The sequence below is a fragment of the Mercenaria mercenaria genome, chromosome 19 (genome assembly GCF_021730395.1).
Source record: "Mercenaria mercenaria strain notata chromosome 19, MADL_Memer_1, whole genome shotgun sequence".
Lineage (NCBI taxonomy): Eukaryota > Metazoa > Mollusca > Bivalvia > Venerida > Veneridae > Mercenaria > Mercenaria mercenaria.
Window position 1 is genome coordinate 12,614,858 of NC_069379.1, and position 21,860 is coordinate 12,636,717.

Below are 21,860 nucleotides of genomic sequence, written 5' to 3' on the forward strand. Positions count from 1 at the left end.
CTTATAACGTTTTGAATACGACGACTACATGCATACAAATGTACATAACTGATAAACAAATGCATACAAATGTACATAACTGATAAACAAATGCATACAAATGTACATAACTGATAAACAAATCATGTCATAAAGGAACAGACCAATGCTAAAAGCTGTAATGTCAGACTTTAAATATATTGACTTTTCCTTTTTCCGTGTGTGTTTGTGTGTGTTTGTGTGTGGGGTCGGGGGGGGGGGGGGTGCTGGGGGGGGGGGTATATGATAGACAGCCGTTTAACTATTTCGGTTGAGCACTAGCCCTGTAAGCGAGGTGTCCCAGACTTGATTTTAAGACTGACAGCACGTTTTTCTCACCCGGTGACATTTAACGAATAAATATTGTTCTCCATCTTCGTTCCATTTTAACATTTTAAGATTAAATATTCACCCCAATCAACGATTAAAACCAACCAATAATAAACGGAAATAATGGAAATAATTGTACATATTACCACTTGGCCGTACGGGTCAAAGCAACTTAACTAATACTGTATCGTGTCAAAAGAAATAAAATAGGGAAATTCCCTCGGTTGTATGCGCCGTATTCAATTAGTCAATGGTCATAAAAATCTTAAGTTATGAAAGGATAGATTTAGTTGAGCGAAACAAATATTTTTATAGCTTTTGAAATGGGTTACTTACAAAAAGGTTTTTTGAAAATTCCATCCTTTATGTTGGAAGTCGACCGCAACATTTATTTGGTATTTACTTATTTACTTCCTGTTATTTACATCCTCTTTGATCATGTAGGAGAAAAAGTAAACTTTAAAAAATCAGGGGCGGTACATGCAAGCTTTGTTGCGGAGGTTGAGAGAAAACACACAAACCATTGAAATAACAACTAGAATAGATAAATAAATAAATAAATAAATAATTGATTATTGTGATAGTGACAATTATGTAAATATATAAATAAATTTCTAATATTTGATTGACTATTGTGATTGTGACAATTATGATAACGGCAATAATAAAAATAATAATAATAATAATAATAATGATAGTAAAAAAAAATAATAATGAATTATTTCTTGCTGTATTGTATTTTTCGCTAATCTTATGAATATGACATGGCTTTTGGCGATGGAAAATATACTTATTAAATTGGTTGCTATGTCGTTTATTTTGATGAACCGAAGAAACATTTTGTTCATTTACATTGCTAAACTTCCTTGATATTTCGTAGTATCATTTCTGACTTTTCAGTAAGAAGAAATTATACTAAAGTTAAAGTACCTGTAATAATTTAGTATGAGTTCAGTGTGACAAAGTTATACTTTATGACTGGCATGGGTCGTCGCCGATGTAGTAGCTACACGTATATGTCCGTCCCTGCATGATACCCTGAAGTATGAACAAGATGTGTAGGTGTTTGTATATGTATATAAACCAGCACAGAGTTACCCACAACTAAAACATCCATAGACAGACAAAAGATCAACCAAGATACGAAAAGAACATGTGCCGAACGGACTTTTTGATATGGACAGTGCTGATTGTTGCAATATATGTGCCGCTCGAAGCGTCTGATAACGGTGAATATTTATTATTATTATTATTATTATTATTATTATTATTATTATCATCATCATCATCATTTTATTATTGATTTAGTATCATGAGTAAACGAGTAAAAATGAAGTATTCTGTAATTATAGATGAGCTGTGTTTCCTTTATTTTGTGTGTTGAAAAGGTTTTACAAGTTTATTTCATTTCCACCCAGAAGGTCTTACTAGTCCAAAGTGGCATAAAACGACAATTTAAGCAAATATTGCGACAAATCTTCAACTAATATTATCATTATGACAAATAAATATCTAGTGTCCACATAATTTCAAGTCAATTACAACACATAAAGTTCCACTTAAAGTACCATACAGTTGAAATTGTACATGCATAATTATATAAAACAAAATACGTATTACTGTAAAAGCACATATTTTCGCTGGGTCAAAAAAAATCCCGAATTAGAAATTTTGAGTATGTTCTCGAGGTAAATTTTGCGAAATTGATAAAATGGTAGAGCTATCCCACATTAATTTGAATCATACTTATGGTAAATATTTATGCGAGGGTTTATTTTCGCGAGAAGCGGGGCCCCGCAAATACAGCGAAAATTAAACCCTCGAGAAAATTTCTGCTTTTACAGTATTTAAAAAGATATTGATCGTTATTTTGTATCTTAAACTGTTCATTTTCTTTTGTAATGTTATGTTTAGACGTTATATACAATTTACTGTTTGATGATTCTTTTCTTTTAGTTCCAGTGCATGATGGGCAGGTACGCGTTCAGGTATATGATGAGGCCACAGACATGCGGATACAAACCATTCGAAGCAAACGTTTCCTAGACGGCACTTGTACATTTTCTACGTTCAACAAACTCTGTCGCTTTACGTGCAAGGAACTTAAAAAGTTTTATGGTATGCATGAAGCAAGGAAAAATAGCTCATATCTTAAAACAAAAATGCATTTAGTTTTAAAATATACCAAACATGTTGAAATATAATTATGTGTCTTTAACTTCATGTGGTTACTTTCTAAACATTTGTGTATGAAAATGAAAAGAAATGATGAGGCCGCACAACTCTGTAAGTGAGATTACGTATTAATACAATTTTTTTTCTAAATGTAAATAAAGTTTCAATAGTGTTGATAAAATTACTTTTAAAAGATATTGACAAAACACTAAGTGTTGTTACTTATAGTTATGAAAACTCCTAGCTTATATGAATCGTTCTTGCTTCAGCTTCCTGGAAAAGCTACATGTAATACTGATATCATATCAACAGGCGTTGTTGTGACCCCAGTAGGGCTCGAACCCACGACCCCGGGCTTAATCGGCCGACACCTTAACCATAAAGCCACGACATCAATATTTATCAAGTGTATTTATTGTTTTTTGTTGTTCATGGAAAAATGGTCTCTAGTTGTCATTTTTCTTTGCAGTTTGTTTTACTGCCAAACTGAATTATTTAGCACTAATACCGGAAACAGCCGACGTGGAAATAGAAGGGACCGTAGATGGCTTAAAATTGTTCGCAGAACGCATCGGCAGGTAACCTACTAAATAAAGAATTTTGGCTACGTAGAGTTGAATTTGTATAATGAATATGTATTACATGTTTGAAGGTAGTGAACTTAAAAAATATCTTTATTTAAGACTAAAGTTCGGACATTTTTTTGTTTCTAAACAATTTCAAATAATGGAAAATCAGAAGATAAATTTGCATGAAAATAGAATAGAACACCGGTTGTCTTTGCTACCATGCTGAACAATACACCTAGTACGAAGGAATCCGTACTTCAGAAACGTTTAAACAAAAAAAGAAAAAGACTAAAAACAAATAATTATGACAGTTAACATGGTTAACATGTATTCAGTAACCAAAGACAAACGCTTTTCAGTTTTGAATGGAAAAAATAGTTAAAAACAATCCTTTCTTTTTTTTAAAGAGCATATGATCTGTCGGTACTAAATTTCAAAGAAATATTAAGAAATTTAGCAATATAGAAATACTTTTCTGATGTATATAAACACTCTCCTTGTAGTCTTGTGTTTTGGATATTATAAACCTTTCTAATTATTCACAAGTTTACATACTTACTTACTAAATATAACAAAAAAGATACAAACCTTTGAATATTGTAGAGAATACAATTTCATAAAAAGAGGGTATCAAATAAGGATCTCTTCATGCTGAATTTATCAAACGAGTTGAATAACATAAAAGAATACGAGAATATCATTTTTGTATATAAGAGTTGAGAAAGTTATTATGGAAAGCCGCAAATGAAAGACACAAATGAAGTATTTTTATCGACATTTCTTCCTATCCTATTCTTTACCTATTACAGACCAAGTCTTCGCGTTAACATATCCAGCTTGGATGATGAAAAAAATTTGATGTAGAAATTACTGGTTAAACCCTTATGCTACTAACTTTTTATAATGAACGTTTCTGTCTTTCAACTGGGACAAGACCACCATTAACTGGTTAAAGGTGTGCTTACCAAAAAGATACAGAACAGTGCAGATTTTGATCAGACTGAATGGATGTGAAGGCTGATCATGATCTACACTGGTCACAAAGGCAGAATTAATCTTTCCATGATAAGGGTTATTACGCTAAATGTTTAGAGATTCGCATATACTAAATAGATCTTTAGAATTATACTCCTACACTATTTTATTTATTGATAGAAAATCAAATGAGATATCTTTTTTTTCTAGGAGTTCTGATCCTAATCCGCCGCCAAAGTGCTCCACTTCATCGGTGTTCAGTGCCTGCATGGTTCTAAAGGATGTGAACCCGCCGGAACTCTCAGCCTGCATAGAGCTGTTTAACAAGGTACAAGTTTATTCCGACCATAATTCATACTTGTTTTAAACAGTATTGTATAGACAGTTTCGAACATATAAAGCTATGAATAAAAGACTTCTGATCAATCGTCGCCATAATTTGAGTGCTTTAGATAAGGGGGTAAGAGCTTTAGAGAGGGAGGCGTGATAGAGGTGAAATGGGTACAGAATAATATATATATATCACAACAACCTTACAAAAAAGTAACAAGTAATGTTTTACCAAAGCTAGTGGCATATCTTTTGAAATACCGCGCGTTATATTAAAGTTTGGATAATACATGTCATGTTTTTTTTTATTACAGACTTCGAACACAACCTATCAAATGGGTTGTTTTAGCACTAGCTTGTTTGGTGAGTATGTATTTTGTGTTCGTTGTCCATATGTTTTCCTATGTCTATATATTTCATAATTATTCAAATGTGAATTATGTCACTAACTGTTCCAATGCCTGGAGTTCCCGATATGCCTGTTTGACTGTGTCGCTATATTTGTTGTTGTCTATGTTATACATTGCCCTTGATTTTTTTTGTGTGTGATTTCAAATCATCTACGCTTCATTATATACAACCTACTGTAGGTTTTCGTTTTTTAGGTTGCGTTTTTGACATGTGTTTATTCCCATTTGATTATCATTCATTTGCAATCAAATTGTACGATGTAAACTGTATAATCGTTGTTTTCTCTACTTCATCCCAGGGGCGACAACTCTAAAGGTCACATCTCTGGCTGATAGTACCCAAACAAGTACCAGGAGAGAATCAGAAAACACGGGAACCAGTCAAAGCAGTACATCCGGGTCTACTAATGTAACCATAGTAACAACTATCAAACCCAACGGCGAAGACGTGAACGGAAGTCAACGAATCGGAACAATTCCACACTTACTGTTGATTAGTCTTGCTGTTTTGAATATTTTGACAAACTGAACTGTTATGCAATTAATAATACATTTAACAGATTTTTCCGAATATCTTATCTATTTTACTATGTTATCGTTCGTTAAAACAAGGCAATTATAGATGTGTCGCTATCCGTGAGCTATCCGTGAGCTTTTTAGAGCTGGGCGACCATAAATTACAGAAATTCGGAAGATGAAGTTGATTTTTTCAGATGTAGAAGATACGCCATGATCATTCACTATCAGGACATGTACCTATAGTCATCATCATAAACATAGAATTTCACAGAACTGAAAGTAGCCTTTACCCTGCTAAATTTCTAAAATGGACTTGTCCATCTTTCATTTCGAGCTATACGATTTATCATTTGAAGAGGTGTTCACTGAATATTTACTGACTGAATGGCTAACAGTGCAGATCATGATCAGACTGCACGGATGTGTAGGCTGATCTTGGTATGCACTGGTCGCAAAGGCAAAACCACTTGCCACCAGCAGGCTAACCTGTACGAAACAAGGACCTGTTTTACAGCTGTAAAACGTCTGTAAAAGACCTGCATTTTGAAATTACAACTGTAAAAGACCTGTAAGTGGAAAACTGATCAGAAATACAGTTAGAATTTACAGGTGTAAAATATGAAGGTCTCAATTTACAGTTGTAAAAATTTTATTGTTGAAAGTTACAGCTGTAAAATGGTCATGTCTCAGAATTACAGCTGTAACATTTTTGGAGGGAATCATGAGTATTGTCAACCATCTTTAATGCATTTTGGCGGGATATAACTGAAATTCACACAGACATCACATCTTGTAAAATTTTGGAATTTAAAGCGGTATAGAGTAAGTACAGATGTTTATAATTACCTATTATAGTTGTAAAAGAACATGTATAAGTACATACATTAACTATTTACTCTATACTGGAAGCCGATAAGTTTAAAAGAAATAATTACAAGATTGTCATATGTTTTCATGACTGACAAAGAAAGTTTTATAAACAAGATCTGCATTTGTTCTACTTTGTATCCTACTCTTGAATTGTGCTGTTGCTGTACTGTAATCATACCACATATACTTTACGTACTAGATAATTTATTTTGCCATTTTCATAGTAATTGCTACCTTATCTAGAGAATTGCAATTCATCCTAAAACTTTTTGCACCTCTACTTTCGTCCCTTAAAATAATGCCCTCTTTTTCAATACCTATAATATTTCTACAGCTGTAACTTTTGGGCATTTTTACAGCTGTAACTTTTTTCATTTTTACAGCTGTAACTTTTTTTACAGGTGTAGCTCATTTGCATATTTCGAACTGTTTAACAGTCGTTTGACAGCTGTAAATTGAAATCTACAGCTGTAAAATCAATATTGTTATATAAAATCTACAGGTGTAAATTTGGAATAAGCATGACTGTTATTTTGAACAAAAATACAGGTATTTTACAGCTGTAAAATTTCGTACAGGTAGGGTTATAGTTCTCCCTCGCTGATATTCATTAATGTTTTGAGTTTGTACAGCTTTGTAAAATGTATGTATTTCTGATGGTGTATTTATTTTACCAATCCGAAATAAATTTATGTACTGTTCTGTACATAGTGTTCTGTACATAGTTGTAGTGCCACATTTTTAGGTTTCAAGTGTAAAGAAAAGTATTAAGAAATTGTTGGCTGCTTTACCAAAAAAAAAAAAAACAAAAAAAAAACAAAAAAACCCCCAGAAACCCATCCCAACGAATACGGAAAATGGACATTCCCTTATGTTAGTTGTATGCACGGTATTTTATTTTGTATTAGTCTATGAATAAAACGATTTCTGACCTTTTAAAAACTTAAATCGTTTTAAGCTACGGATAATTTGCGTTAAATAGTCTCTCAATATTGTGAAGAGAATGGCTCAGTTAAGCATGACAAATTATTTTTTTTACAAAGGGCATCTTAAAACTCCATCCTTTACATTGGAAATCAACCATACAATCTTATATCTTATTTACTTCGTTTTTATAAACTTCCTCCTTTATCACGTAGGTGAAAATGGACAGATTTAACAAAAAAAGTATGAAAATCTGTAAAGTCATACCTTTGTTAGGAAAGGGCCTTCATTATTGTTGGTAAAACTTGTGGTCCGACTCATTTGCTTTAAAAAGTACATGTTCCTGCTTTCATATTTATTCTATTGTGTACTAATTATGTTATATGTTTTTAAAAGAGCAATAAAATATGAGTAAACTGACAGTTTGCGTAACAAAGTCTCTGTATACTAGTATGCAATCGGCAATTTCCGTTCGTTTACGTAACCTCCGTAAGCGATTTCGGCATTCTCCGGTTTTTATGCATTATGGCCGAAGAATGCCGAGTGTACGAGAATACGTAATCTCACGGAAATAGCCGATTGTCATTTCGGGTCCACGATCTTAATATTACATAAATTTATATGTTTCAATTGAAAACTTATTCTATATTGCCTAAACACAATTTCCTTATAATAAGATAAAGGCAGATACCACCCTTTCAAAAGAAACTGATAAAATTTAACAAATCAGTTTTCAAACCCTTTGAGTGGTGATAAACGTAAACCAAAGCGGCGCTCTTTTATCTAGTTAGTTTGTTTACAGATTAAAGATGAATTTTAATGAACTTAAGATATGGAGTTCTCTTATGCTAAAGATGTATTCAAAATAATGTGAAGTGAAGATTTGATGTTTTTTCATATCATTTGGGTGCTTCGTTATAATGTTAGTTCATTTAATTTAACATCAAGTATTTTTTTTTTATTTTGATAATAAAAGTTAGACAAGGAGGAATAATAATTCGATAGCACCGTACCTGTGTAAGCCAGGGAAATAGTCCATGTACATGTGTACATTAAGGAATAATGTTAGAGTCAGGTTAGTTTTTCACTACAGTAAGACATAAAGTGTTTTTGGATAAACTGATGTTGCGTCATTGATGGTCTCAAAACATTTGTCTTTTATGATGGTAATTCGGATTCGTTGTAAAGTACACCGCCTTATTAAACTCAATTATGTTACATGTGATTCTCTTAAATATGTTCTTTACAGTTTATTGTTTACATTTGATATAGAACTAGTTTTATATTCATGTATATACGAAGACGATTTGTTTTTTTAAAAGTAAAAAAATAACGGAAATATTAGATTTATATCTTAACACGCCTTTCAACTCACTATCTTTATTTTCATCTATTTCACTTGATAGCCCAAAAAGTAAATGTAATTTAAGACATTGTAAATCTTTAGTTTTTAATCACGCCCAAAGGTCAGTCACTGAAAATGACTTTATTGAATTTATGTTCAAATTAAAGCAAGTATTAAATATTTATAAGATTAGAACTGTAACTGATCTGTATGGTTTATGTAGGTTAATGATTTATGTTAGGTAATACGAAACATAGATTTAGGTATTAGTGTTACCAATATATTTTTGCGCTGAGGTAAAATACAGATACTCTTCGTTATTACTGTAACTAAGATGTGTTTCAAAAATAAGTGCCATGTTATTTTCGAAGAAATATTTCTCATTTATAAGACGGCGGAATCCAAGGAAAATACGGAAACGTTCTCAGCTATAAGACGGTATTTTCCGAAGTACGGAAATATTTCATCTATAAGACTGAATATTTCAACTAAAATATTGAAATAATCTCATCTGTAACACGAGAGTATTTTGATTCACTTTTGGAAATACTCTCTCCTATAAGACTGCAAACTCGAAGCAAAATACGAAAAAGTTCTCACGTCTGATCACACGGAGTGACAGTTTCGCAACTGTTGTAGGTCAACCGATTACATGTTAATTTACATGTTTCATTCTTGTCATCTTCCGATTCGTTTACTTATAGCCTGTAGTTTAAATTGATCGGGTTGCGGCAGTGTCATATGACAACGTGTCGGAACGACTATGGTATATGAAATTTTGTAAATGTTAATTCGCATAACTTGTCACTTGTATGCCGTATCACATTGTCCTGCATGGTGGCATGGGCGCATACACGGGGTAAGACAATGCGTTACAACGTTACGAAAGTATCACTTTTCGTATTATCAGGCGTTGCTTAGTGTTTTCGAGCGCACAGCGTGCAGATCAGAATGCACAACAATGCTATACGACATCGCGTCTATGCGAAGTGACATCACGACGTGTCATTGTGTTGTACCTGCGCTAGTGACGCGCATGGCAACATTATCCCGTCGCATTGTCGTCCGTTATATCGCTTTATCGAGTCCCGTTTCACCATGTCGTTCGTCGTTTCGCATTTTCGCGTTTACATATCCCGCTGTCGCGGTTGTTGTGTATCGCCCTCTAAGCGCGGCGGATCATAGTACACCTGTCACTAACATGATTCCGTACTTAAGTTCATTCTATGCTTCTTTATAATATTAACAATTACCGTAGCGATATTTCCTCATCATCCCGACTTAATGTCATGTACCGGACACAGAAATGGTCATAACGAGTTGTCTGAAATTATGTATATATTATTGTTTCCTAAAACATACGACATAACAGGAATGATAAAAGCCATGGTCGATTGTGTGATATTTACATCGTGACCTATTTATAAAGCACAACATATTTTTGTCAAGGTAAACCCGAGTGGTACGCATCCCTTACCAGAAAGTTATATATTTCCTTTTTATGGAATTAATAACATGATAAAATTCATGGTCGACAATGTCATATTTTCAGCCTTAATTCCTTCTAATAGGTACAGATTATTTTGAGTCAAGCTAAACTATTACGGTAAACTTTCCTTGCCAGAAAGTATTATTATATTTCTCTTTAAATCTGTTGCTATTTTAATAATAATACCAGCTTGCCCTTGTGAAATAATCCGTCAATAATGGACTTTAAAGAGGTATGAGTTAGATGTTTGTGATTTTTTTTCGAAAAAATTAAAATTCTTTAATTGCGTGTCGTTATTACTAGAAAATAAAAACAAAGATGAACAGAAGGGTAACCGCCGCCAATACAGAAGTCCATTTAGTAAGTTAAATGCAGATTTTTTTGTATCTTTGAAGCACTAATTACGAAATTAAATATGATTTAACAACTGCTGTTATTTTCAAGGGGTATTTTAACACGTTTTTTGTATGTATGCGTTACATGGCGTGAAACAAAAGGATAACACTCCTTTAATGTTTAATTAAAACGAGTCGTCTCGCTAATAAATCAAACACCGATGATTTCGGGATACTTTAGAGCCCTCGCTCTAACAGGTTGTAGCACAACCCAAATCCCAGGAATTATACAGATGTTATAACACGAAAAATATGCATTTGTGACTTGTTTCAGTTACACAAAAGTTTTAATCTTTATTTAATTAAGATGCTCTATATTTGTTTCTCGTTACCATTTGCTTTTGTTTTCATATATTATTTTTGCACTTAAAAGACATGTTCTTTAAATCAAATCCGATTTTAATCTCCCAAACACTATAATTTCTTTGTTTCTTAACACCTGTTATATAACTTAGGAAATCAAGTCCGACTAAGTAATCATTTGAGGAGGGATTAACATTATATTTAAGCCGGACAAATTCTGATTTCATTTACCTTAAAACTGTTAACCGAAGTATATTGAGAATTGTGACCTGGTAGTATATGTATTATTTCAGGTTGTAAAATGTGTTCAGCGGGCTGATAGGTTTATATTTTGATAAATTGAACACGGATTTTGAAAAGTGAGTGTTAAATGTTTATCTGTTCTTTTTTATCAATTTTTTTTCTTTAAACGTTTTCATAAATATGTTTTCAAAGAGAGTGGAGTTGTTACATTAAATTTGATTCTTTTCAAGAGACTCTTTCAAAATAAAGAATGACGAAAATTAATCAAAATATTTCTTCTTTTTTAGTTTAAAGATGCACTTTATCTTAAAACCTTTACATACAAACACTTCAAACCATCTTATTGGTTTGAAAGTAGAGAAAATATTTGAGAGGATAAAAAAAAAATCAACATAACATATGAGGTCTGGAGTAGTGGGCCCGTAATAACACTCGCCAATTTCTGGATTATAACGTTGTTTTTTTTTTTGCTAGGAAATTCGGCATTCTGCGGACATAAAAATAATTTAACGGAAATTCGGCATCCTTCGGATATATACATAATTTAACGGAAATTCGGCATTCTTCGGACATAAACATAGTTTAAGCGCATATGGTTTTCCGTGAAGTCCGGAAGATACCGAAAAATAATTTGGGGAATACGTAATTTGCCGGTTCTTATTACAAATTGTCTACCTTAATTATAGGAAGTTAATCAAATTGAGTTGTAAACTACACTTAAAAGCTGAAATATACCTCTAAAGTGACTGGAAATTAGTAAAAAGTGTCTCATTTCGAGCCAAGAAGTATGAAAATAAAAGGTTCTAATAAACGTATGATTGCGGCATTTTGATTACCGTTTTCAGATGTTTCGATATATTAAGTTAATGCGAAGATACATTTGCAGCATTATTATAAAACGCGATGTTAAAGAAAATACGACTAATTAGCAGATCTACCAATCACGAGATAATATATATATGAAATTTCCATTCAACATTTTGACACCCCTGATTATCATCCTACTAAACTGTAAAATAGCAGTCTAGCATTAATGTAATGGATGTTTATTTTATTTAGATTTAAACTCTTCCAATTATTAAAGTTACTGATTGTTTAACGTAAGATCAATATCACACTGATCCGTTATCGATTAAATCCCCGATTGTAATACCGCACTATAAAGTATAATAAATATTTTGTTTTAAATCTGATTTATTTGGTTTATAAAGATGCCTTAAATCATTTATTGCATTGTTTGTCGGTGATCAATGCAGATTATCGATTTTGAAAGCGTGCGCTGTTTACGAACAACTTCAATATAATAATAAATAATAAATTTAAACGTCGCCAACGAGCCATTTAATTTATGAAAGTGAACGATGATTATAAACTAGTAAGTTAAATGCAATTTCGGACTGTAAGATGTATTTATTTCATGTACAGGAGTATATCGTGTATTATTGTGTAGTATTATCCTCATGTATTTAAAGATGCAATGGATTTAAATAAAGTATCTATCTATCTATATTTGCATAAATGAATATCATAGTAAGTTAAAGGTATTTTCTTTATGGTATAACATTTAACCAAATAGCCGTGCTATGAACGACGGTTTAATTTGTTGCATCTATTTTTAGTTTGTTTCTGCTCTAAACAATATGTTTAAAAGTACTAACTTCTTGTCTGATTAATCATTTCACTTTAACCGTAATTAATAAGGAATAGCAGCAAATACATTTGTTAGTCTTATAATAATTAAAGAATCCTTGATTAAGTCTCAAAATATATCCTTTTTGTACTGTCTTTGGTACAGTTAAAATCTGTTCACTTTTCAGGATGATGAAAGGTAGGAAGAGTATGATTGGCTCTCCACGCATGTCACGTGCAAGAGTTCTTCCAATCAGTACGGCCGGTTCAAGACAAAGCCAGGGTCATAGGTTAGAAAGGCTGAAAACAGAGAACGCTTCTTTCTTGGAAGTAACGCCGTTAGCAGCGAATAGCGCTGCCCAGCGACGTAGCATTAAATACGAAAACACATACAAACTTGAAGCTGAAAAGAACTTTGTGAGTTTGGAGATTGAGAAAGCGGCGGAGAAAATATTAGTGGACTATTTACATGACAAAGAGTATGAGCCAGCTCAGTGTAAAACGTATAGTCAGCAGCTAAGTTCCCGGATATTAGAAACAATAAAAGACATGGGATATGGACACTTTAAAATGGTATGCATTGTTTCCATTGGCTCAATGAAAGAAAGACCAGGAATGCAGTTTGGTTCTCGATGCCTATGGAATAAAGAAACAGACAACTTCATCAGTGCTAAATTTAGTAACACATCTCTCTTTGCGGTTGCTATGGTTTACGGGTTGTACTATGACTGAAACTACGTGTGTGAAGAGTACCAAATAAGATTATAAAATAATTAATATAATAGCTATTCATCTCGGTCATCCGTCTGCTTCAAATGATAATGTTTTTGTTTTATCTTTCATACATTTAATTACGACGGTGCTCATTGCAGACCTAGAGCGATCTTCTGCGCATATCCGGAGGTGATTATCAATTGGAGCGCACGGCAAAAATACGCAAATTATTGCATCTCCGCGCGCATTTAGTGTATAGTATGTATAATATACTGACTAAAGGTTATTCACAGTATTACCATGGGGTATTACCATGGTTACAAAGTATATACACCAAATATTCAAATTGCTAAAATCTGGTATATACCGGAGTCTGTAATTTATACATGCGCTCGAGGTCTGCAGTGAGTCACAGTCTTTAATAACATTTTGTTCATAGTAAGATTTAATCAAAGGAAGTCTGAGATAATTCTACAGAATAAATAACTTTAACATTTTCTCCATTTTAAAATTCACTTTTAGTAATGTTTGTAATACTGAAATTCTGTGCACTTGTAACGTATTGCGGTACCAAATATGTGCAGTTATTAAAACTTCAAAAACATTTAGACCGCAAGAGCTTAAAAAGCTCTCCGTCATTTGAGTTTTAATCCCTACTCTCATTTTCAGCCGACTACAGTATATATGAACAGGTAAATACTGTGGACTCTTTCTCGTCTGGTTGTTCTTAGTGCTTTTAAATTTATTCATTTTTGTATTTGGCGTGAACTATTTCTCGTCTACTTTATGTATTGACAAAATAAAAGAGTTGAATGCATCAATCTTGCTTGCTTGTGATAATGTTTCAAAACATTTATACTGTAGGATGGAGCCGTACACAACTATTTCATTCATTACGTAATTGAGCAACATTGTCATTATTTATCTTAATTTTAATTTATCATCATAATATCATATTTATATTGTACTCCTTTTTATAATGTATTTACACGCTCAAAGTACTTCGTGACACCAGAAAACCGCACCAGTTAATTTCGTGTACATCATGTAGCCATTTGGATACCGTGCCGAGCATTGAGGTACATCTTTTTTTCAGCAGAAACATCAATACCTGGCAATCAATATACAAAATAACAGCAGCTACTTAGATATACGACATATAATCAAGTTCCTTTCCGGAACTCCAGAATAGAGATTAAGGCAATTAAACAGTGTTTTGTGGTCAGTAGTGTTGAAGGCTATTTTTCTGTGTTATGTTCGGAATATCGGTGTTTTTTTTCTTTTTTGTAAATGGTGTTCAGGTAGTTTAACATTGCTCTATGTTCAATGCTGTACGAAGCAATCTCACAGGTATCTGTGGGCAATGGTTTTTGAGACAGTCAAAGGTGTCAAAAAGAAGTGTAACAGTGTTATGTGATAAGTGTTTAGGCTTAGACGTTTTTGTTTTCAATGTTCTTTTTATTATTGGTGTTCTGCGGTCAATAGTGCCGAAAACTGCAAAGAGATCAAGTAAAATTACGGCTCTAATATTTTGGTTAATTTGCATAAAATGAAATGAAGCAGATAAATTCTTAATTACAGAAAGATACCTTGTCTTTGAATTGGCAAGAACGCCAGAGATGGCCCCATGACTGTAATGTATACATAACCAGGGCATGTGAACAGGTTGTTCTTTTGCGGCAAATCCTTATTGTGGTTGATATATGGTGTAAGTGATTGTATTTACTTATGTCGATAACATCTTTCTTAGTTTAAACATATTTTATTGCCAATATATACATATATAAACAGATAACTACGTCAATTGTACATATAATAGGCAAAAGGGTCGACCCACAAGTTCTCGCAAAATTAGTAACGGGTCTTCCCTAATGCAAATATTTACAAATTTAATTTACAACAATGACAATTAATCAGGCACATGTGTGGTAAATAATAAATTTACAATATTATAGCTACAATAAAGGAAAGATATAAAAAAAAAGAGATGAAATAAGTATATGGTATAAGTACATGTGTACTTATAAAACATCTTTCTTAATTGATATTAGCATAATTATAGCCCTCTAATGAACTTTGTCCCATGCTATCTTATATTTTGTAACGGTTTGTCACATACAGCGGAGTTTGAGTAATAGTTACCTTCATTCAAATGTTCTAAAATGTCGTATGCGAGCTTCAGTGAACATTTTACAGTGATTGACTGCTGATTATGTTCTGATATTTACAGGCAAAGCGGTATACTGACCTAGGCAAAACTAAGATCAGTAAAAATTTTACCAGTAAATATCACATCATATTCTATGACTTACCAGTCAACAAGTGTTTGATTATATGAAACTATCATCTTCATTTTCAAATTCATTATATGTTTTGTCTTATTAGTCAACAGATAATTTGATATCAGATGTCGATTTCATAGTAAAGGTTAAGTATTTGTGGAGATCACAATAGTGATGATGATGAATGATACTGATGATTTTTGATTATGATAAATTAATTGGCAATTACGATGATGATTATAATGATGATAAGGACGACAAAGTTAAAAATATGATGATGGTAATGTAAATGACAAGGGAATAAATGAACAACGGTAATGAATGGTTACGATACTGTTGCTGAATATGAAAATGAATAATAATATTAATAATAAATATGGATCATGATGCTGCATAAATAATGGCCTGTAATGATGAAAGAAAATTTGTTTGCTTATGACTATAAACGCAACTCTAAATTCGGACCAAAAGGATACTAGAAAAACGCCAAAAGCCCAAGACAATTATGATTCCCCAATCGCGGCGTGCAAAGGAATACTGTTTATTCATAGGTCATATGATGTTACTTACAGATAATTTTATTAAGTCAAGAATGCGTTTTAGAAATGAACGTAGTCTCTTAATCATTACAATAGAGTTATTTCCTTTCACGCAATTAGAACAAGCCGTTTCTTTCCGTTCTGTATCAAATCTCTTTGAGTTACATAAATTTTAAAGATTAATTGTGCGAACTTTTAGAGAAATACAACACAAACCTTAAAAAGCTTTTAAAACTTGGTCTTGAATACTCGGTATACAAAATGTACTATAGAGATGTAGTTTCGGAAATTCGGAAAATTAAGCATAATACTTATTTTAATCAAATATTTGTGAATTGTGTTAATATTGAAAGGGGATACAATGCAAAAATCGTGTATGTATGTGTATTGGTTGGCGTAACACTATTAAAAACGTGTCTTAGCCCTGTATCCATGGGTCATGTAACATCAAGTTGTAATAATGAAATGAAAGAACTGGCACACAGAAAAGTGCCATTCTAATATTCCAAATTAAATGCAAACACAATTCACCGTGTCCAACCGCTAAAAAGGAGTATGGGTAATTTTAATTTTTCTATTATACGAAAGTAAAACATATATAATCACTCTCAATCATTATGCATCAACACAAATCAACACGACGTGCACTAACGGCCTGAAGGATTCCCCGACATATCACCAGATAAATTCCCTTGCGAAGAATTGACCCATCTATAGTTAGTCACTACGCTTTGCTATTTGTAGAGATTGACCCTAAAATTTTCGATGATATTAATGCATTAAATAAAGTCTAGAAATTGATTTCAAAGTCCTTGAAATAACCAAAAATGATTTCACAAAAGTGAAGTTTATGATAGTTTCGTTAATATCAATAACAGAAGTTTTAATTTTTAATTTAAAGTTGTGATTCACAAAGAATGACAGCTCTTGCCATTGGCTAGCACTTATAAGCAGAGATATCTATTACTTTACTTCCCTTGCAGTTACACAATAGGGTGTAAAATGAAAACTGTTTTAGACACAATATTATAATTTTTTTCACAACAAAAACATTTAGGATTTATTCATTTGTGGTTGATTTACCCCTCAAAATATGGTTCTTATGATTCTGTCAAATTACATATGGTAAAAAATTAACTTTTAAAAAGCCAATAATAAAATGAAATTATACCAGTAAGTAATTTATAGTGCAGATTATGCAGTTTTGGTTGTATCAAAATGTCACAATAGAAACACTTTTGTAATACAGAACACCTGGTAGGATAAGTAAAGGTGCAATTATATTGTTCTCTATTTCCTATGCCTATTATTTGATGCTAAGAAGACTGATAAAATTTCCTCTAATTCCTTCAAAACAAAAACGGACGGAGGGGATGGAATATTTCTTGCAGCTTGCTTAGTCTTACCTTTAAAAGTTAGGCGCTTGGTGCTCTGACTTCAGACAAGTTGCTGAGTACATTTGTTTAATTATACCTTAGATTGACCCTATTTTTATGTTTTACTTTAATGATCTCGAATTTTGTCACTAATAGTAGAGCCGTTCTCAGAGGGGAGTGATTTTATTTACACTGACTTGTCTCACTAGTTGAAAATAGGGTAAGTGTGAGGTTGGCTTGCCCTAAATGCGTTTAAACCCCTGTCTAATGGTCCATAACCAAAATTATTCAAATTGTACCCCTTGGGTGAAAAGAGGCACTGCCCTGGAGGTCCCACGTTTTATATAGACTTATATAGGACAAAGCTTTTAAAATCTTCTTGTCTGAAACCATACGCTTTTGACATTTGGTATGATGCATTGTCTAGTAGTCCTCTACCAAAATTGTTCAAATTATGCCCCCTGGGGTTAAAAGAGGCCCCGCCCTGGGGTCACTTAGTTATTATGTTATTATGTTTAGGAAAAATACTTAAAAAAATCATCTGATCCTATTTCCAAGACTGTTTAATTATAATTACATGATTATCCCGAGTAATATGATGTCACTTGACTGTGACCTTGACCTACTGACCTACTTTCTTGTTTTCTAAGATACAGCCTTGAAATTTTGACATACACAGCTTTGCACACAAATCGTAAAACTGAATTTCATTGACCATGAATGTGACCTACTGACTTTCTTAATATTTTATCATCAGTTTGACATTTGAAACATGTAGCTCATATTACTCAGGTGAGCGATCCAGGGTCATCATGACCCTCTTGTTGGCAGTTAAAGCCAATAAAAAGAAAGACATATAATTCTACATATTTGATTGAACAAACCAGCATGGTCATAAGTCTTTTTATTGATAATCAGTGAATTGGACCAGATTTACATTTCCCGGAGAACAATAACTCACTGAATTTGCTAGTTCAGACGGCAATGCATCGATTTCTGACTAGTAAGACAGTAACTATACATTTTGTATTTGTCTGAACGTTTTGTTTGAAGAAGTTTGTGGTAGATTAAACCCGGATAAGTTTTAGTTTCCTACCCTACTTCAACGCACAATAAACAAATTATAATACATATATTAATTTCGACCCTTTTTAAACATTTTAACTCAATCAATATACAGTCCATGAGAATTGAATTCACCTACGCAACATGATAGCAAGCTCGGTTTGATAGAGATGCTCATGAAAAGTATTTATACATTCGATATCCCTCATGCCCCCTAACACCGGCTGTAGCGGATCGAAATCTAGGTACAAGGAAGCGTTTTAAAGACAATACTAATGGACTGCTGTTATGGTACTATTAAATCGATTAAGATTTTCTTTGGAAGCATAACATGCAACAACGGAAAATGATATAAAATTCAATTTAATTTTTAAAAAAAACGTGGGAAGCACGTAACATTACAACATTATAGCTTAGCCGGTTTGATTGTTTGTACATGAGAAGTAGTAAAACACCCCTCACGCATCCTATCAATGACTTAAGCGGTATCATATTATAATTGTTAAATTGAAAATTCTCCGTGTTCCCAAAGGATCAGAAAATATAACAACACTATGTTTATTTATGAGATGCGATGAAACGTATAACACCACTTACGTCTCCAACATTGGCTTTAATGGAAAACTGTTTAACATAAATAATGGCTAGAATAGATTAAGTAACAACACAGAGTCCAAGTACAAGGGTATCTTGTACGGCATTCATAGACCACTGTTGTGAATGCTGATAAAATCTGTAAACTTTGCTAAACAATGACGATCTAAACTATTTCGTTTCACGCGTGCTGCAGATACTTTTTTTTATTTGTGTTGTTTCTGTTTCCGTTTTCAGAACTTGCTCATTAATTACACGTATAAGCAAACAAAGCTAGCTTTTAATACCTGGACTAATCAAAATAGAAGATTATGTTAGATCACACCCCATAAACACAATGAACCAGCATACAAAAATAGCATTCTCTTTTAGTATAAAGTCAAACTGTCTCTAAAAGTAAGAAGGTATAACATTAATCATTTATACAACCGACTCTTGTACATTTATAAACCATAAAATCATGGTATAAAACCAGTGATGACGAAACAATATCTCTATCAACATAAAAAACTGTCCCAAGATATCTGATTATACAAAACTCTAACAGAGGTATAAAGATATATTTGAAGCACATACCTACATGTAATACAAAAAATCAAAGCAGCACATTAATATGAACATTTCATTAATATATAATGATAACATTTACAAATATCCAAAAACTCATGACAGAAGCGCTTTGAATGTACTCTACAGTCTTTGTTTCAAGCATTATTATCAAAATGTATTGGTTACACACTGGGTACTTTTAGATATTGTGAACAAAATGAAAATATTATAATGTCAGCTTAAAAAGGGAAATAAAAAGCTTAAAATATAACGTGTTTACGGCATAACAGAAATCTTCATTCAAAACAAATTATGATTATATTATAGTTGTTTGCAACATAAAATAAGAATATAAACGATTACAGCATAGTTTATAAATTAATTAATATGTACTTGTATTTTTCTAAAATTCTCAATCTTTTATGAAGTAAACATTCTAAATTTCTAACAGAACTTACAGATTGGTATAAAATGAAAGTAAATGTCAAAGTTGAAAACAGAACGATTACTTTCTATATTTATACGTCTAAATATAAGACGTTCATTTAGTTTCATTGTTATTAAGAAGAAGAAATTAGGTAGTTTGTATAGAGGTCCTGGACTATTTAAACCATTTGAAACGTCTTCACCAATCTTCAAGTCAACAGCCTTAATGAAGAGATTGTGCTTTCAATATAACAGTTAATAAATGCTTTGTGAATGGCTTCAATTCAAAGATTTGAATGAAGTACTTGCCACAAGATTATTTGTAAGTTTTACATATACGATCCATTCGAATTTTTATGTTTCTTTGTTTTGTTGGGCGCAAAATTTAATTCAATTTCTAAAGCAGAAAACATTTAAAATTATTTGTGTTTTTAAGCTTTATACTATTGGTTTGTTTAAAAACATTAAACAACACGACAAGCAATCACTTTCAAATAAGCTTTAAACTTCCTACCCATTCCTGCATGCTTTATATATATATATATATATATATATATATATATATATATATATATATATATATATATATATATATATATATATATATATATATATATATGTTGTAAATGAATTGTGATTAATAAAATATTGTTTAAACCAAGCAATCACTAGAATGGCTTATTTTATGAAGAATGTAAATATGGTGTTACCCCAATCAAAAAATAGCATTTGTTTCACAAACATTTATTTTCAAATTACACGCGTGTACTTTCGACGATATTCTCTTGAGTTTCGGTTTTTGCCTTTTTATTTGGTTCGTCAGTAGGGTCGCCCGTGCAATTTGCTACATTTTGTCCTAACAAACTTGAGTTGGACATGGGAGCAACATCATGTTTACTGCAAGCCCCTTGCTGCTTATGCTGCTTTTTGGTTGAAGATGTGGTTGAACATGTATATATCTCTTCAAGTTTAGCAAACGCATTTCTATTCATTTCACAATCGTATATTCCCTTTTTGATGGTAAACGCCATCTCAATAATACATTTGAGTTTTTCGTTGTGCACTTGATCTATTGCGGATTTTGGTATTTGATTTGGTTCAACAACATGGAGTAAAATAAGAATATCGCCTGAAATGTAATACCATTGAGGAAATTATTTCAAAGTAAGCCATGTATTTTTTGTTGGTCTTAATAAAAGAAATAATTGTTTCTATTGCGTTCGCTATTTGAAATTGTAAACAAATGCATAAGTATCAAATAGAAAGAAAGCATTAAGTAATTAGATAAATAATGTAGAACCATATTTACAACCGCTACAAGGCAAATATTTTTTGTTAGTTGCCACGCAAACCATATACTGATGACAATATTTATAAGGCGTCGCTCTTTAAATCACGAATTGACTCTAATGAACCCTCTTAAGCAATTGAAATGATGTTTTGTCCAGGTCTAGAAACCGGTCAATAGTGGAAAAAGCGTACCGATGTCTGTTGTACCATTTCTTCAGAAATACAACATACTATTTGATAATGAAATACTTACAACTTTTACCACCAACATCTCTGTCAATGTCGGCCCCAGTGCGAGAATTGTTATTACAAACTATGATTGAGAACGCGTTCTGATCTGGATTCGTTTTGTTGCTTTTTGGTTGTTGATTAACGATGAAACCATATTCCGTCAATTTGTTTTGAAACACATCAACAAATGCTTTTGTGGCATTTGTTTCAGATGGATTTGTTATGTAAACAAGTTGTTTTGACACATCTGAAAGTTAAAATTATAACAAC

General features: G+C 32.3%; 3 protein-coding genes across 18 annotated transcripts in view; 2 read left to right on the plus strand and 1 right to left on the minus strand.

Annotated features, from left to right (window-relative positions):
* Positions 1–1,291: 1,291 nt before the first annotated feature.
* On the plus strand, positions 1,292–5,805 carry LOC128550943 (uncharacterized). Of its 2 annotated transcripts, none has more exons than XM_053531089.1 (6): positions 1,292–1,577; positions 2,305–2,466; positions 2,993–3,101; positions 4,278–4,395; positions 4,712–4,760; positions 5,107–5,805. In XM_053531089.1, the coding sequence occupies exons 1-6, from the start codon at positions 1,502–1,504 to the stop codon at positions 5,334–5,336; spliced, it is 744 nt and encodes a 247-aa protein (XP_053387064.1). In that variant the 5' UTR covers positions 1,292–1,501; the 3' UTR covers positions 5,337–5,805. The 2 variants fall into 2 exon arrangements, with proteins under 2 accessions (XP_053387064.1, XP_053387065.1); XM_053531090.1 differs by having other exon boundaries at positions 1,297–1,577; positions 2,311–2,466.
* Positions 5,806–7,878: 2,073 nt separating this feature from the next.
* Positions 7,879–14,059, plus strand: LOC128551112 (dynein light chain Tctex-type 5-like). Of its 3 annotated transcripts, none has more exons than XM_053531534.1 (2): positions 7,879–7,906; positions 12,713–14,059. In XM_053531534.1, exon 2 carries the CDS (start codon positions 12,714–12,716, stop codon positions 13,254–13,256), a length of 543 nt encoding a protein of 180 aa, XP_053387509.1. In that variant the 5' UTR covers positions 7,879–7,906; position 12,713; the 3' UTR covers positions 13,257–14,059. The 3 variants fall into 3 exon arrangements, with proteins under 3 accessions (XP_053387509.1, XP_053387507.1, XP_053387508.1); XM_053531532.1 differs by lacking the exon at positions 7,879–7,906 and adding an exon at positions 7,950–8,195; XM_053531533.1 differs by lacking the exon at positions 7,879–7,906 and adding an exon at positions 12,051–12,270.
* Positions 14,060–20,676: 6,617 nt separating this feature from the next.
* LOC128551092 (uncharacterized) overlaps positions 20,677–21,860 on the minus strand; it is a 28,025-nt gene continuing 26,841 nt past the window's right edge. For all 13 annotated transcript variants that reach the window (XM_053531469.1, XM_053531458.1, XM_053531462.1 and 10 more), the window contains 2 exons: positions 21,613–21,837; positions 20,677–21,198 (listed from right to left, as the gene is read on the minus strand). In XM_053531469.1, the coding sequence (XP_053387444.1) occupies positions 20,825–21,198; positions 21,613–21,837 (599 nt within the window). In that variant the 3' untranslated portion in view covers positions 20,677–20,824. The remainder of the gene's footprint in view (positions 21,199–21,612; positions 21,838–21,860) is intronic.